The sequence below is a fragment of the Scyliorhinus canicula genome, chromosome 17 (genome assembly GCF_902713615.1).
Source record: "Scyliorhinus canicula chromosome 17, sScyCan1.1, whole genome shotgun sequence".
In the NCBI taxonomy this organism is placed as follows: Eukaryota; Metazoa; Chordata; class Chondrichthyes; order Carcharhiniformes; family Scyliorhinidae; genus Scyliorhinus; species Scyliorhinus canicula.
In genome coordinates, this window is record NC_052162.1 from 66,602,216 (window position 1) to 66,620,137 (window position 17,922).

Consider the following 17,922-nt stretch of genomic DNA (forward strand, 5'->3'; position numbering starts at 1 on the left):
GTCAGCACCATGGCTGCATGCTGAGTTTGCGGCCTGAAGACCATGGGGCCTCATTAAGTGGACCAATTAACGTTGAATTGTGTTGCCAGCCATACCGGGAACTCCCGTCAGTTCCCGCTCGCTTCCACACCAGGGCCACGATTCTCCAGAAAGATTTCGAAGTGTTTAACAGTAGCAATAATTCCAATCGGGTATTCAACAAACAAATGTTAATTTTGTCTTGGCTTTGTGTTCAAATTGGCTCATTTTTAGTCAATTTATTTTCTCACTCTCTAATTACAAATCTTTCTTTAAAAGAAAATTCTAGTTTTCATCATTTGATGAACCTCTTGCAAACAAATTCGTCTCCAGGCAGAATTGTTGGGCCTCTCACAGTGACTAACAATATTTTATCAGCAGGATGCAGAATTCAAGTGAAGCTAAATGAACAAGATCCATTTTAATTGCTCAGAAATAGCTTAAAAGTGAAATAAAACAGCTAAGAATGGAGAAACTTAATTTAAATAAACAAATGTTGTGACTAGCTGGCACAGAGGCTCCAATTTACTTTCTCTTGATTAGATATTGAGTGTTCATTGTTTCAGTTGAGTCTTTCCCCCATAATTAAATTTAAGTACAACTGCAAACATTTCCAAGAGACAGAGCAGCAAGAATCCAAATAGAAATTTAGCATGCAACTTGAATCCAATTTTCATACAATTATTGTGAAAAAAACCATCTCATCAATTCATCCAATTTAAATTATTCTACTTTTGAAAAATAGTTTCAAAATGATGCGATTTAGCGGTTGTTTTCAATCCACAAAAACTCTCATCGCAAACAATGATGGGTGCTTACAAGAATGATTCTAGGGATGAGAAACTTCAGTTATGAGGATAGATTGGCAAGGTTGGATCTGTTCTCCTTGGAGAAGGTGGCTGAGAGGAGATTTGTTAGAGATGTTCAAAATCATGAGGGGAATGGACAGAATAGATAGGGTGAAACTGTTGCCGCTCTTAAAAGGATCAAGAATGAGCGGGAATAGATTTGAAATGATTTGCAAAAGAAGCAAACGTGATGCGAGGAAAAAAAACTTATTCACACAGTGAATGGTTCCGGTCTGGAATGCATTGCCTGGAAGTGTGGTGGAGGCAAGTTCCATTGAGATATTTAAGAGGGCATTGGATGATCACTGAAATAGAAACAACGTGCAAGGATATAGGGGAAAAGGAGGGGCTTGGCATAATGCTGGTTTGGAGAGCTGGTACAGACACAATGGGACAAATGGTTGCCTTATGCACCGTTACAATGCTGTGATATTTTTTCAAAGTCTACAGGGTATGGCAGAGATGATCGGTTTTAAAAGTAGCTTCATTCACCAGGTCCTCCAAACTGAATGCTCAGCTTTATTCAAGAGATCCAGAAAGTCAAAATCATCAGAATGGTAATGTTTCTAATATTTTCTCCACATCATGTATGTACTAGTGAAATGTGCTGAACGGCACTGCTGTGTGTTAAAGCAGTTTTAGCTCAACTACTTCAGTTAAAAAAGGCAAAATGCCTAGTCCATACTACAGCCTGGTCCTTCAGATTTTACTTATTGTGCTTGCAATAAAAGCAAATGTATTTTATCAACTTGGAAAACCACTCTTAACCCCAAGCAGTGAGCCTAAATACAGCTACAATTGGGAGATTTTAAAAGTCACCAAAACAGTAAACTCTAGTTGGCCTCATAAATTTTTCATACAAGTAACATAGACCTTTAAATGATACTATTTACCTACTTAGTGTCACATGGATACTTAGTGTTTGTCAACAAGTTTTAAAGGGCATTACCCATTTTTAAACAAAGGATTTTCATACAATCGCAACTTCATGTTAATATTTACACAGGAAGGTCATGTTTTTAAAAATAAATTTAGAGTATCCAATTCTTTTTTTCCCCAATCAAGGGGCAATTTAGCATGGCCAATTTACCTACCCGGCATATCTTTTTGAGTTGTGGGGGTGAGGTCCACGCAGACACAGGTAGAATATGGAAACTCCACACGGACAGTGATCTGGGGCCGGGATCAAAATCAGGTCCTCAGCGGCATGAGGCAGCAGCATCTCCATGCTGCCAGGTTATTATGTTTAAAGTAAGGCTCCTGAATTACAGTTTATCACAACAGAAGCAGACATCCAACTTACACAATCATTTCATTTTTTTAAGACTACTTTTGAAGAATTATAACAAAAGTGAAGAGTATAATGAAGAATGAGAATCACCCCTTCTTTTATAATTACTGCTGGCTGCACTCAGGGAAAAGGCTGCAATCCCTCAGTTGTAGGTGGTTCCTGAACTTGTTTATGTCCTCCTCTTATAATGGCAGCATGGTAGCACAATGGCTAACACAGTTGCTTCACAGTTCCAGGGCCCCAGGTTCGATTCTCGGCTTGGGTCACTGTCTGTGCGGAGTCTGCATGTTTTCCCCGTGTCTGCATGGGTTTCTTTCGGGTGCTCCGGTTTCCTCCCACAGCCCAAAGATCTGCATGTTAGGCGGATTGGCCAAGCTAAATTGCCCTCAGATTAGGTGGGGTTACTGGTTTACGGGTATAGGGTGGAGGCGTGGGCTTGGGTAGGGTGCTCTTTCCAAGAGCCGGTGCAGACTCAATAGGCCGGATGGCCTCCTTCTGCACTGTAAATTCTATGATTCTTTAAGAATTACTAGCAGGAGTCTGATGTATGGATGAAGATATGGACCCAGAGTGGGACTCACTGACTTGATTATTTTAATACATTGCAGTAGTTTTCTTTTTTAAATACATCAAGTTAGAACTCAGGTTTCCTTTATTGTTGTTATTCATTTATGTGTATTTTTTTAATCAAACGAGCAAGATTCCTTAAAATGAATTTCTGTATGGATACTTAAGTGAAATTGAACAGAATTGAAAATTATATACCAATAGATTTAAACATGTGTGAGTTTATAGTTAATAGATTTATACTCTTAAGAATGCCTGAGGTTATATTCTCAATTTAGGAAAACCCTATTGCAATTGATTGTAGTTAGAGCACTGATGTGATGTGTGGGCTATCTTGGGGATAAATTCTGGGGTGTTGCCTGTTCCTAGCATAGAAAAATAACATTCAGAAAGGCACTTGGGTCGGATTTTCAGATGGCATTCTGCTGTAAGCAGGTGTGTGGGCAGTTAGGGCCGAAGAACCAAAAAAGGATAATGCCAGGGAACCAGAGAATATATGCAAGGTTATGGGAAATTAAATTCAATACAGTTAAGTGCCACATAATAATAATCTTTATCATAATAAAGATCGTTATTAGTGTCACAAGTATGCTTGTGAAAATCCCCTGGAACAGACAGTGACCCAAGCCGGGAATCAAACCCGAGTCACTCGCACTGTCAAACAACAGTGCTAACTACTATGCTACCGTGCCACCCCATCAAGAAAACAATGTTGATACCTAATAAATGGTATGAACTAGATTTTTTTTTAAAGAAGGTCTGAAAGAATTAAGGTACTAGACTTAACACACCAAATTTAGAAACTATGAAGCAAAAAAAACATGTAAATAAATGCCATGCTGTATCTTCAAATTTCTAGAGCCAAGAGGTCTTATGTTGAAAGTTTAAAAAAAAAAAAAATCAATTCATGGGATGTGCATGTCGCTGGCTGGACCAGCATTTAATGCCCATCCCTAGATGCCCTTGAGAAGGTGGTAGTGAGCAGCCTTCTTGAACCACTGCAATCTCCTCGGTGTAGGTATTGTTATGGGCCAAGGTTTAGGGAAATCCAAAGTGTATCATGGAGCTCACCTGACCCACAACTTTTAATTGATTGTGGTATGGGGAGCACACGGCCCACTCTACAGGCGTGTTACAGCAGAAATCGGAAAGTATTTTTTGAAGCAAAACAATGTTTATCCTATGAACTCAAGTTAACCTTTTTAAAACATAGTGAACATCTTAGCCACCATTAATTCAAATACAACCCCCAAAGAATACAACACTAAGTAATTCTTACTTTCCTTTTAGCATCCATAAGACTTAAAACAAAACCTTTCAACAGAAGCACATCAGGTTAAAGTCACTACGGACGGCAGTTATTAGTTTTAAATTACCAGGATCGATTTACAGTCTTTAGATTACAGAGAGAGAGAGACTAATACCCCTTCTGGCTATGACTGCAGCTATCCAGCTCTGAAAACGAAACTAAAACACATCCTGCAGCAAACAAAAGTAAAAAGCTGACAGACATCCCCGCTCCACCCATTCTCTGACATCACTGCAGTAATAAACACCGATTTCTTAAAGGTACTCTCACATGACAGTACAGTGAAGGCACTGTGATATATTTCCAAGTCAGGATGATGAGTGACTTGTGGGGGAACCTCCAGAAACTGGAGTTCCCAAGCATCTGCTATCTTGTCCTAAAAAGTAAGGTTAAGGGGGGGGTTGTTGGGGGTATAGGGTGGATACGTGGGTTTGAGTAGGGTGATCATGGCTCGGCACAACATCGAGGGCCGAAGGGCCTGTTCTGTGCTGTACTGTTCTATGTTCTTCTCCTTCTAGATGATAGTGGTCGTTGATTTGAAAGGTGCTGCCAAGGAGACATTGGGCAGGATTCTCCGGTTTGCCAGCCGTGTGTTGCTCGGCCACGCGCTGTTTGCTGCTGGCAAGATTCTATCTTCTCGCCGCTTGTCAATGGGATTTTCTATTGTAACCACCCCACTCCGCCACAAAACCCACTGGTGGGGGTGCGCTCCCGGCAGGACAAGTGAATCGCAACGATGGGAGAATTCAGGGCATTGTTTTCATCACATTGAATCATCAGCAGCCACCTTATCATCAAACACATTCGACATAGGAATTAGGAGCAGAAGTAGGCAATTCAGCCTTTCGATCCTGCTCCGCCATTCAATCAGATCATGGCTCATCTCTTTCTGGTCTCAAAGCCACCTCCCTACCTGTTCCCCATATCCCTTTAACCTGTTTTTTGAAATCAGAAATATATCTATCTCCTTCTGGAAACCATTTAATGTTTTGGTCTCCACCGCACTACGGCACAGAGTTCCACAGATTCACGACTCTCTGCGAGAAGTAGTGCCTCCTTATCTCAGTTTTAAATCTACCACCTCTTAACATATATCTGTGCAGAAATTGTGAATAAAAGGGCTGAATCCTACTATCCAGAAATGGAGTTATAAAATATCAGAAAACCAATCCCTCAAGAATCCCGAAAGGATACAAATGAGAAGCAACCTCCTATAGGTACAGTTTTGTGGGTAATCATTTATTTATAATATATTTTGCCGAGAGACTTATTCCTGCATGGGTACGGAGGAAAAATGACACTGTCAGCTTGAGCAGTGAAAATATTCCACTATTAATTTGCATGCACGAAGTGGGGGAAAGATATAGAGATGGAAAATAGTTGGAATTCCAAGCACAGAGGGAAAAGAACATGGATGGTGTTATGAAAGGGATAATTACACAGAACTGAAAAAAATACAAGAATATGACACAGAACAGAACTGGTGTGAATCAGTAAACAAATGAAATTTTAACAGCATCAAAACTATCGAAAATTCCAACCGAGAGATTAAAATAATCCAGATAGTAAAATGTTCCCTTAAATTGCTAGAATCATATACAGGCAAAAACAATAGGATGCACAAACCACTACAAACTAACGACTGCAAAGTAATCCAGGCTTCTCACTATTACACTTTAACTGAACAGCGATATCCATACTATTGTCATGAGGCAATAAAGCAAAGTCCTTCAAACAGTGTTAATTTAAATGATCATAATGTCATTTAAGCTGGTTGACAGACGAATGTTGGCCAGATTGCTTCTTCAATATCGACTTGAGCCATACTAAAAATTGGTTCATGGAAGATTTCGGATGGCATACCTGATCATGGAGAAGTTTCTCAGTATTGCTCTCTAGTGTCACCTAGATAAACTTATAACCTTATTGCAAGACCTGTGCCATCCTCAAAGTCAACAAGATTAAACAACTACTTTGTAAATCCTCTCCAGCAAGCAAATATTCAAAGTAATGCATTTGGAATCCATTTATCTGTAGTTTATATTTAGCTTATTCAAAATTACTACTTTTTAAAAAATTTGGGGTTTCTAAAAATTGGTTGCAGTTATTGCAAATTTAACATTTAATCAGTGAAGTTTTATTGTACAAAAAAAAAATCACGGTGCTATATTGAAAAATTGAAAAGCGTTGAATTTTATTTTTCAAACCTGCACATTAGGATTTGCTAATGAATAAATCAATTTCTACTGAAGGACAAACCTGAGTGAGTTATTAAATCATACATCAAGTCTAAAGTTGTCACTTCCCAGTGACTGCATTGACAAGCCATATACATTTGTTAAGCATCTGAACAAAAGAGATATACTGCCGTTTTATTTATTTGGTAGAGTACAGATGTAGGGCTGCAATTTATCAAGGTGACAACTAAATCTATCTTGTCGCACCTTTAGCTATAATAAGAGTGTGCTGAGATCAACAAGTCTTTTCTTCAAAATTACTGATCTGTAAATTGCCCTTGACTGTTGTGGCTAATAAAAATCACCTTCTGCTGTCAATCTGAAACATGCAGACATGACAAACATTTAGCAACCCTTTCTCTGTAGGTGCACAAGTGTGGAATTTTAAAAATGATCCCAATTAGTTGATATTTTTGTGGCAGGATTAATTAACAGTAAATAGGGTTTTTTTTTCCCAAAGGTTTCTGACACCACACTATTGTTCCAGCAATGGTATAGCACATTTGCTCAGTTCAAACATTAATTTACCATGCTCAATTTTTATTGAATATCTTTAAATGAAACAGCTGTACCTTTGGAAATACCATTAATATCAATTAAGAAATTGGATGACGACATTGAACGCCATATAGTCAAAATTTGTTGATGGCACAAAGATTGGTCACATTAGAAGTTATGTAGATGAAAATGGAAAATTAGAGAGGGTAATGACATAAGTGAATGGGCAATAATGTGACAAATGGATTTTAATGAAGGTAAATGAGTTGTCCATTTTGGATCTAAAAATGATAAAATGGAGCACTTTCTAAATGACGAAAAGTTCAAATCAGGAGCTATTCAAAGAAAGTGCTGCACGATGGCGCAGTGGTTAACACTGCTGCCTCACAGTGCCGAGGACCCCAGTTTGATACCGGCCCCAGGTCCTGTCCGGAAGGAGTTTGCACATTATCCCAGTATCTGCGTGGGTCTCACACCCACAACCCAAAAAGATGTGCAGGGTAGCTGAATTGGCCATGCTAAATTGCCCCTTAATTGGAAAAAAAGAATTGTGTACTCTAAATTTTTTAAGAAAAGTAGATGTTCAAAGAGATTTAAGAGTACAGGTATCTAGATCATTAAAATGTCATGAAAAGATATAGAAAAAAAGCAAGACAACTAATGGAGTAATTTAAAGGATTAGATTAGAGTTCTGAGCCTTACACTTTATGGAGGATATGCTGATCTTGGAGGGAATACAATGCAGGTTTACCAATACCTGAATGATACCTGGACTTTACATGAAAATAAATCAAGGATAAGACTTTATGATGATTTGATCAAAGTTTTCAAGATAAGGGGAAGTTAGAGATAAACTATTTCTATTTAATTGGGGGATCCAGGACTACAGGACATAGCTTAACAATTAAATCCAAGCTATTTAGGAAGGAAATATTTCTCCATACAAAAAGGATAGCAGAAGCCTGGAACACACTTCAAGACAACTGATGCTAACTCTATTGGTAGATTTTTGTAAACCAAACGATATCAAAGGATAGGGGAAAAAGGTGCATATGTGAAGACAGATCAGATATCAGTCACGATCGCAAGTGAATGGCGGCACAGACTCAATATATTAAAATTAAACGATCATTGCTTCGCATGAATTTTCAACTACATGAATAGAAAAATCAAGATCTCAATAAAGGGACAAAATGTTAAAACTTGAGGCAAGCGAATAAATTGTTTCCTAATTTACATCAGCTTATTCACTCCATTCTTAAAATTCACAACCATTTTTCTTGACGAACTAATTCTCGTTAACTATGACTTTATTTGTGTGGATTCTTGGATCTCCTGCAGCACGATCGTGGGTATGCTGGAACATAATTGTGATGCTTAGCAATAGAGATGGAACTGTACTTAACTTTGCATGTTCCTCTCAGAACACTGCTCAAGTATCTGGTGGGCAGGTGGCCTAATTAAAGAAAAATAGATTTTTGTAGCTTTTTTGTAAAATTGTAAGGTCAATTAGAGGGCAATTGTAGCTGCATATAAAGTTCTAGCTTCTGGTCTTGGGAACAGGCCAGACTTTGTTAGATAACCAAGAAATTAGTGGTTTTGTGAACATTAGATTGAGTTACGCAGTAGAGCCGTGACCCAAATTGGGTTAATGATTTTTCCGTGCCTTTGGTTTAATCATCAATTCCCAGATACCAAGCTTTGCAAATTAACACACAAAGGATTACTGAAGATTGAAAAAAACATTTTGATTGTATTCAAGGGTTAACTATATGTCAGCTCACAATTAATTTAGTAATTTCACATAGTTGGTCAAAAGACACACTGCTTTACAATAACAAGTTGAATGAAGGCAATTGAAACACAAAGTAAGGTGCAACCCACTTCCAGGATGTGCTTGCCATGGAAGACTTTCAATATATTGTGAGTAGATCTATCATAGCATAAAAGCCAAGAGAAAACACCTTATTTCAAATAATGAAGTTACAGATAAGGCTCTTAATTTTCCAAGACCCAAAGAATTGAATGAGTGACAATTCAAGTCGGATTGCCACTCTGCTCTTACTTTCTTACCTGGAAATCTTCTCGGTCCTGTCTCCCCTACCCTTCCGACACAGGACGGGCAAGAACTGTGCAGAGCAGCATGTACCTGAAACTTTCAATTGAGTGCTGCAGAATCGGACATAAGAAGGAAGCCTTGCCCCCTTTTGTAACGGCACAGATTGTTGTAAATCAGATAACTTAAAAGGTTCAGCCACTTTCAAACCAGGGAGAGGGGTAGGCATGTTAGGTAATTAGTTAAAATTTGTTGGGGAGAGGGTGGAGAAGAGAGAGAGAGTCTGATGGGCAGTTGTTTTGGGTCTGGACAATACTCGCCCAGCAGCAGTGTTAATTCTTCAAACTTTTTCTGGGTAACTATTGATGCAACACATTTGGAACCATCCACAGCTCCCCTGAGATCTGTGACGGTTTACGCACTCTGGGGAGAAGGAGTTCTCGATTTTTTTCTCCGGACACAAGGTGTATTCGAGGATTGATTATTTTATTATGAATCGTACTTGTCTCCTGGTGGTGAAGAAGGCTGATACTCAGCGGTGGTTATTTCAGTCCATGCCCAACATTGGGTGGATCTGTGTTGGAGGTCGGTTGGGAACGTAGGGGCGGGCGGTTACATGTAGTGCTTCCATCAGACTTGGGGGTTCTGTGTGAGGATTGAGGGTCATACGGGAGTGTATGGAATATAATGATAATGTGGGAGGTGCTGAAGGAGAGAGATCATAGCGTTTAAGGCACATGTGGACAGGGAGAAGCGACAGAAACTGGTGGATGAGATTCTAGGGGTGGATCATAGGTATGTTAGGGACCTGACTCTGGAGGTTTTTGTGTACAGGGGAAAACTGCAAATCCAGTTTGACTTGCTGTCCATTGACAGGGCGGTACAGCTATTGAGGTGGACGGTGTACGGGTATGGGGAGAAGGCCAGCTGTATCTTGACTCACCATTTAAGGCGGCAGGAGGCGGCCAGGGAGATTGTTCACTTTTGAGATTTGGAGGGAAGACAGATCTCTGCCCCGGATGAGATAAATGGATTGTTTAGGGCCTTTTATGAGAGTGTCAGTGGGCAACAAGGTCGGAGCGGCCAGAAGATGAATGAAGGATGGCAGAGTTCCTGGGGGTATGGATTTTCCCAAGGTGAGGGAGGAATTGCGGGAGGAACCAGAGGTGGGTTAGATAGCGCTGAAGCACATACAGGCAGGGAAAGCACCAGGGCCATATACGGTCTTGATGGAATTTGTTGCTTGGAATGTTAAGGGCCTCTTATGCACAGGGTCCCCTCCCAGAGACGTTGTGGCAGGCGCCCATCTCGCTGCTCCTGAAAAAGTACAAGGACCTTACAGACTGTAGGTCTTGTCGCCCAATCTCCTTGTTAAATGTAGATGCTAAGTTATTGGCCAAAGCATTGCCTTCCGGAGGTAATGGAGGAAGATCAGACAGGGTTTGTGAAGGGACGGAAGTTGCCATCGAATGTGCGGTAGTTGTTGAACGTGATGCTTAGCCACTGCGGCCAGACCAGTACTGGAGATTATTGTATCATTGGACGCAGAGAAGGCGTTCTACTGGGTGGAGTGGGGGTAGCTTTTCGTGGGGCTAGAGAAGTTTGGGTTTGGACCTGGATTTGGTCGTGCGTGCAGTTGCTGTATGCGGCCCTGCTTGCTAGTGTTAGGGCCAACACCAGGAGCTCGGATCTTTTTGGTTGCATCGGGATACGAGGCAAGAATGTCAAATGTCTCCCTTGTTGTTTGTGTTGGCAATTTAGTCATTGGCCTTTGCTTTGAGGTCCTCAAATGCGTGGAGTGGGATCCAGTGATGGGGTGGAACATGTGCAGATGATTTGCTGCTGTACTTTAGGGACTCGGGGTCACCTATAGGGAATATTGTGGGTATTTTGCAGAGCTTCGGTGCCTTCTCCAGTTACAAGTTGAACGTAGGGGAAGAGCGAATATTTTGTGGCCAGTACATCAGGAGAGGTTGGATTGGGGGGGTGGTGGGTTGTCGTTTTGGTTGGTGGGGTCTAGGTTTTCAATACCTAGGGGTCCAGTGTTGGGGGATGGGCCGCGGCTTCGGAGGTTGAATTATATGAGCTTGACAGGTAAAGTTAAGACTGACTTGCAGAGGTGGGATAGTCTCCAGTTATTGTTTGGCAGACCAGGTTCAATCGGTTAAAATTAACATCTTACTGAGATTCTTATTTTTATTTCAGTGCCTTCGGTGTTCGTGTCCAAGTTGTTTTTCCAAATGGTCGAGCAGCTTACTTCCGGCTTTATTTGGGTGGGTAAGGCCCCGAGGATTCAGGGGGGGAACCCTCCAGAAGGAAAGGCGGGGGGGGGGGGTCTAGAGTTGTTAAACTTGCTGTATTATTATTGGATAGCCAATGTAAGTTGGGATAGTGAGAGGACCCGGGGGCTCTCTAAGTTCAGACGGAGTTGGGGGACATATTGGGGGACAGGCTTGGGGGCATTGGCAACAACGCCACTTCCATTGGCACCGGCAAGGTACTCAGTGAATGCGGTGGTGTCCACACTAGAAATATGGAGGCAACTCTGCCAGCATTTTAAGTTGGGGGCAGCTTCAAGGCTGGCTCCCATATGTGCTCACCAGCTGTTTGAGCCAACAAGACTCGATGCCACAATTAGTGCAGAGAGAGAGAAAGGGCTGGAGAGAGTGGATAATTTATTCTTGGAGGGTCGTTTGCTAGCCTGGAGGAGCTGCAGGAGAAATGTGGGCTGTTAAGTTCGGACATGTTTAGATCCCTTCAGGTGCGCAGCTTTAAGACATTTTTACGAATTTCCTGATGATGCCGCTATCATCCTTATTGGAGAGGATTATCTCCTGTTCGGAGTTGGATTATCTACTGTTCGGAGGAGGGAAGGCTAAATGGGCTGAGAAGTTGGGGTCAATACTGAAGGAGGAGGTTATGGAGTGAGGTGCTGCGAGGGTGAACACCACATCGTCTGTGCGAGACTGAGCCTTATCCAGCTAAATGTAGAGTTGTGAGCGCATCTCACTGAGGCTAGGATGAGTTTTTCTTTGAGGGGGCCTGCACAGCACACACACTTGCTTTGTCCTGCTCCAGCTTGGTGGGTTTCTGGAAATCCTTTTACAATACCATGTCTGCAATCCTAAATATTGAGCTAGAGCCCTTCCCTTTGGTGGCTACTTTAGGGGTTTTGGATGTGCCGGAGCTACAGACGGGTGCGGATGCTATGTCCTGGACTTTGTCTCGTTGGTTACGCGGAGGCAGATCCTGTTGGACTAGAGGTTGGCAACACCGCCAAGTGTTTCGGCGTGGCTAGGTGATTTGATGTTCCCACACCTGGAAAAGGTCAAATACACCATGAGGGGGTGGATTGAAGGGTTCTACCGGAGATGATGGCTGTTTACATTGTATTCCAGAGAATTGGTCAGTATCAGCTGTTAGTGGGGGTCGTGATTAAGCAAGGGTTTTTTTTTCTTTGTGTTTCACAGCTTGGAAGTCGTGTTGGGGATTTGTTTGAGGTTTGTGCTTGGTTAACAGTATTGGTATGTGTTTTATAATTTTGTATAATAGGCTAAAAATCTACTAAAACCATTTTCAAAAAAAAAAAATCCAACTCATTCACTAATGTCACTCATGTCCTTCTGCAAAGGGAGACTGTTGTTCTTGCCCCGACCTCCCAACATGTGGCTCCCACCCCAACAAAGTTGTTGACTCTTAACTGTCTTCTAAAGGGGCCCAGCAAGTCATTCAGTTACATCAATGTAGTGGTTCACGGTGGCAGCCCACCATTGCCACCTTTCTCAAGGGCTGGAAAGAGGCAGCAAAAACCAGTCTTGGCTGGCAGCTGACACATCTTGGAAATGAATAAAAACACACCACTGACAGCGCTGATAATTCATTCCACAACTTTGCAGTTGTGTAACCACTTGGTAACAGACAAAACTTCCTACAATAGATGCAAGTGTACAACTTATGCTATCTTCATATATTATGGGAACAAAATAGTCAGTCACGATAACATTTTAAATGTAATTTCAGAATGCAAAGTTTTTTGCATTTAGCAATGTACATAGCTATGAAGAAAATGTTGAGAAAAACAAAACTTACATCCAAAACTTTCCTGGTGTAAGCTGTTGCATGAAGCAGAGAAAATACTGCCACTGGTACCAAGCATACTGTGTAAATCTGGATAAGGAAAAGGTTCAGAAACACAAGTCAAAGAAATCAGAAAAGTTCCAATTAAGTTGACCTCGTGAACATTTCAACTTCTATTGAGCTCATTTGCTTGAGATACAACTATCCTGGAATAAAGATTACTTTATGGCTTCTATTTTGTCGTTCAGTCCTTCCTAGAGACGTGGATTGTGCCAGAGGACTGGAAAATTGCAAATATTACATAGTTGTGCAAAACAAGGGTGCAGGGATGAATCCAGCAACTATAAACTAAAGTTAAATGCCAATGACCTTCCTTAATTAAACCACAGTTAATTATGTCCTGGATTATAGTTTCTAAGCTTTCTTTGTCCCCAGTTTTCTACGTTCCTCTGTTGCTGACAATTCTGTGACCTAATTACATAAACCCACCATATCCTTTATTACCGTTGATAGATATTTAGTAACCAATCTCAGATTTAAAATTAACTCACCTATCAACTGCAGTTTGCAGGACAGGATTTCATTTATTAACAGATCACAGATAGCCAAGATCTCATAGAAGGATTGAACAAGCACAAGTTTACTATTGCTCTTTCTGCATACAGGAATACTGCCACATCCTGTGAAACCATAACTCAGTAAGAATTGGAATTGAAAAAACTGGGGACAATTGGAACAAGAAGAGTTTTTAAGAAATGGTCATTTGGGAAACATCAAGTGACTTGGACAAGTGTGGAATAATTAAGGAAAGCCAGCATAAATTTGTTAAAGCCAAATTGTGTTCAACTAATTTGATGAGGTAACAGAGCTGACTGATGAGTGGTACATGGACTTCCAAAAGCCTTTGCTAAAATGTCACATAAAAGCATAGTCAGCAAAGCCTGGAACTGTGGTATAAAAAGGGAAAGTGGCAACATGCGTACAAAGTTGGCAGACTGACGAGAAACAGAGTAGCGGGAAATGGATATTTTTTGGACTGGAGGGCGATATAGAGTGAAGTTACCCAGAAGACAGTAACAGAACCACCAATTTTCTTTATATATATATATTCATGACGTAGACTTGGGTGACAATACACAATTTCAAAAGTTGCAGATGACACAAAACTCTGAAGTGTTGGGTACTATAATGGATTTCAAAAGAACAGACACAGGCTGGTGGAATGGGTGGAAATGTGACAGATGACAATACAGAAAGTGTGAAGTTCAAGTGTGAAGGTAGCAGATGAAGTTCAAAGTGGAGAAACAAGAGGTGATTCATTTTGGTAGGAACAACATGGAGAGACAACGTAAAACGAAAAAAAAAGTACAAATCGAAAAGGGATGCAGGAGCAGATAGATCTGGATAAAAGGCCGCAACCTGGGGGCCCTGTTCAGAAATCCCGTTATGGCCATTAAATCCTGCGAGATTTCCCAAATGTATCGTATGCTTTCTTTTAAAAAAAAATATTTTTATTCTCCATTTTCACATTTTCTTCAGAATTTACACCCCACCAACAAACAGTAAACGGTAACAAATATAGTGTCAATCCCCTTATCAACAACAGCGATCCCATCCTCCCACCACCCCAAAAAATAGCCCACCTGACAATATAAGCATCAAATAAAACAAAACCTCCCAAGGTGGAAAAAGGAAGGAAAAAAGAAAAGGAATCAGGAATCGCTCACGGTCACCATTGACACATACAGTCCACCCCCAACCCCTCCCCCTAATATTCAATGCCATCCAATCCTCGAAAGAGTAAACTGAATGACACCCATGAATTATAGACACACCCCCACCCACCCCAAACTCCTCCCCTCCACTTCCTCTTGTAAACTCCCCCCCCCCCCCCCCCCCCCCCCCCCCCCAACCTCGGTTCCTTCCCCCAACTTTTCACCCCGACTAGACTCACCAAAACCTGTTCTACCAGGCTCCGATGGCTGCAGCCCTTCCCCCTACCTCACTCCTATTCACTGGCCGGCTTAAACCGGCCAGCGTGGAGGCCCCAGCCCGGATCTCCTTCCCCTTTGCCCGGACAACCAAGAAATCCCCTTTAGCACACAACCCCCGCATACTCAAGCCCCAAAGAACCATCATTGCAAATGAAAGTCCCATCTCTTCCATTGTCCAAATATATACAGTGTCGACTTATTCAGTAAATACACCAAAATGCAGTGAAAAAATAAAGTTACATGAAGCTACATCGGTACACGACTGTTTCTTAATTCTGCCCCAGTCCTTCTGCTTTCACAACTCCTCCGCTGCTTCCGCTGTCCCAAAATAAAAGTCCTTGGATTTATAGGTCATCCTCAACTTAGCTGGATAAACTATGCTGCACTGCACCTTGCTGATGTACAGTGCCAACTTCACCCAGCTGAAGGCAGCCCGCCTCCTCGCCAGCTCCACTGCAAAGTCCTGGTATATACGTATACCAGCTCCAGCCCACTGCACCTCCTGCTTCTGATTTGCCCAGCACAGGACTTTCTCCTTCACGCTATACCTACGGGAACACAGAGTTACTACTCTTGGAGGCTCACTCGCCTTTGGTATCGACCTCCATGACTGATGAGCCCGATCCGGTTCATATCGGGAGGGATCGTCCCCCTCCCCCATTAGCTTTGCCAACATTGTGGCAAAATACTCAGTCGGCCTCGGGCCTTCCACCCCTTCGGGCAGACCCATCAATCCTCAGATTCTGTTGCCTGGATCTGTTTTCCAGGTCTTCCATTACCTTGTTCACAGACCCTTGTTGGTCTCCATCACCCTCCTCAACTCCTTCCCCATTGAGGCAAGTTGATCACTATCCTGCGATAATACCTCTTCCACTTCCTTCAGCATCTCACCTTGCTTCCGCACCTCCGCCACTGCGCTTGATACCGCCGCCCTCACCGGGGCAATCGCCTCCTCCACCAGCACTTTCAATACCACCCCCATTTCCTTCTTTATCGCTTCCATGTGTTTTGTAAACTATTTTTCCAAGTTCCACAGCCATCACCCTGGTCATTGGGGCTGGTTTAGCACGTGGCTAAATCACTGGCTTTGAAAGCAGACCAAGGCAGGCCAGCAGCACGGTTCAATTCCCGTCCCAGCCTCCCCGAACAGGCGGCGAAATGTGGCGACTGGGGGTTTTTCCACAGTAACTTCATTGAAGCCTACTCGTGACAATAAGCGATTTTCATTTCATTTTTTCATAAAGGCCAGTATTCCATTAATCTTTTTGATTATTTGTGTACCCATTTGTAATATGTAATAATCTACTTACATGGGCCCTCATTCTCTTTGGCCTGCCACTATTTTCAGCTTTGCACAATTTACAAAACACTCTATTCTATCTTTTTCAATAGAAAGTGGATACTTCCCACTTATTTATATATATATTCTTTTCACAGTAACTTCATTTGAAGCCTACTTGTGACATATCATTCATTTTCATTTCTTCTGCTGTGAACGATGCGGCCTCCCCTGGTGCTCCAGCCTCCGCTTTCCTTACAATTCCTGCGCTGACTTTTTCCACTCACCGGCAGACTTCCGTTAACCCCCTTTTTCACGGCCGTTTTTCTCCCAAACGTGGACATTTCTCCTCCCTCTGCCTTCTTACAGCCTTTTCAGCCTCCGTTGCCCCCGGGAACGGGTGTTAAAACTTCAAAATTCCTATTCCCCAGCGGGAGCCCTCCAGTGTGCGGCTGCCTCCCGCCCGCCATCATCGGAAGTCCTCCTTTGCTTTCTTAATAAGGGCATAGAATACCCAGGATTTATATAAGACACTTGTTCAATCTCAGCTAGTGTTTTATCCAGCTCTGGGCGCCGCACATTAGGAAGGAAAAGAGGACATTGAAGAAAGTACTGAAAAGATCACAAGAATTATTCCAGGGATGAGGAACTTCAGTTGTGAATATATATTGGAGAAATCTGGACTGTTTTCCTTGGAAAAAGAAGGTTGCAAAGTGAATTGATAAAAGTCTTCAAAGTCATGAAGGGTCTGGACAGAGATTTCACAGTAACCTATTGCAGTGTTAATGGAAGCTTACTTGTGACACTAATAATTATTATTTTAGATAGGGAAAGGCTGTTCCCACTCGTGAAAGGATTGAGAAAGAGAGGGCACAGATTTAAAGAAATTGGTAAAAGAAACAAATACAATATGAAAAAAAATATCACATAGCAAGAGATAAATGCATTGCTTAGAGTGTGGTGGGGGCAGGTTTAATGGAGTCATTCAAACATGTTAATTGAAAAGGAAGAATTTCAGGGTTACCGGGAGAAAGCAGGAAAATGGCACTCAGCGAAATGCTCATTTCGAGAGCCGGTGCAGATATGGTGGGTTGAATGGGCTCCTTCTGCGCTGGAACAATTCTGTGTTGTTAATATCACAAGCCTTCATCTCTGGCCTTGCCAGGCTTTTCCCACACTACTATGCTTCCTCTTGCACTCTTCAGGCTAGTAATTGGCGCTCTTGTCTTAGTTTGTGCTTTTAAAAAATTAAACATTTACTACACATCTTGGTTTGGATTTGTTTTTTTGAACTTTAGGATTTAGGGACAAGGGGCGGAATTCTCCGACCCGCCACAGGGTCGGGGAAGCACCTGAGGCCGGCGTAAATCCCGCTCCTGCCGTGGCCGGAATTCTCCGCCACCCGGGAATTGGCGGGGGCGGGTATCGTGCCGCATCGGTCGGCGGGCTCCCCGCGGCGATTCTCCGGCCCGAAGTCCCGCCGCTGTCAGGCCTCTCCCGCCGGTGTGGGTTAAACCACCTCTGGTGCCGGCGGGAGCACGCGGCGGGAGCGGGCCCCGGGGGGGGGGGGGGGGGGGGGGGGGGGGCGATCTGACCCCGGGGGTGCCCCCAGTGGCCTAGCCCGCGATCGGGGCCCACCAAATCGGCCGGCGGGCCTGTGCCGTGGGGGCACTCTTTTTCTTCCGCCACCACCACGGCCTCCACCATGGTGGAGGCGAAAGAGATCTCCTCCACCGCGCATGCGCCGG

At 42.6% G+C, this 17,922-nt stretch overlaps 1 protein-coding gene across 4 annotated transcripts in view; it reads right to left on the bottom strand.

The window, feature by feature from the left end:
• Positions 1-17,922, bottom strand: part of LOC119951673 (transmembrane protein 33-like) — a 183,097-nt gene that overhangs the window by 123,122 nt on the left and 42,053 nt on the right. For all 4 annotated transcript variants that reach the window (XM_038774876.1, XM_038774877.1, XM_038774874.1 and 1 more), the window contains exon 5: positions 12,914-12,981. In XM_038774876.1, the coding sequence (XP_038630804.1) occupies positions 12,914-12,981 (68 nt within the window). The remainder of the gene's footprint in view (positions 1-12,913; positions 12,982-17,922) is intronic.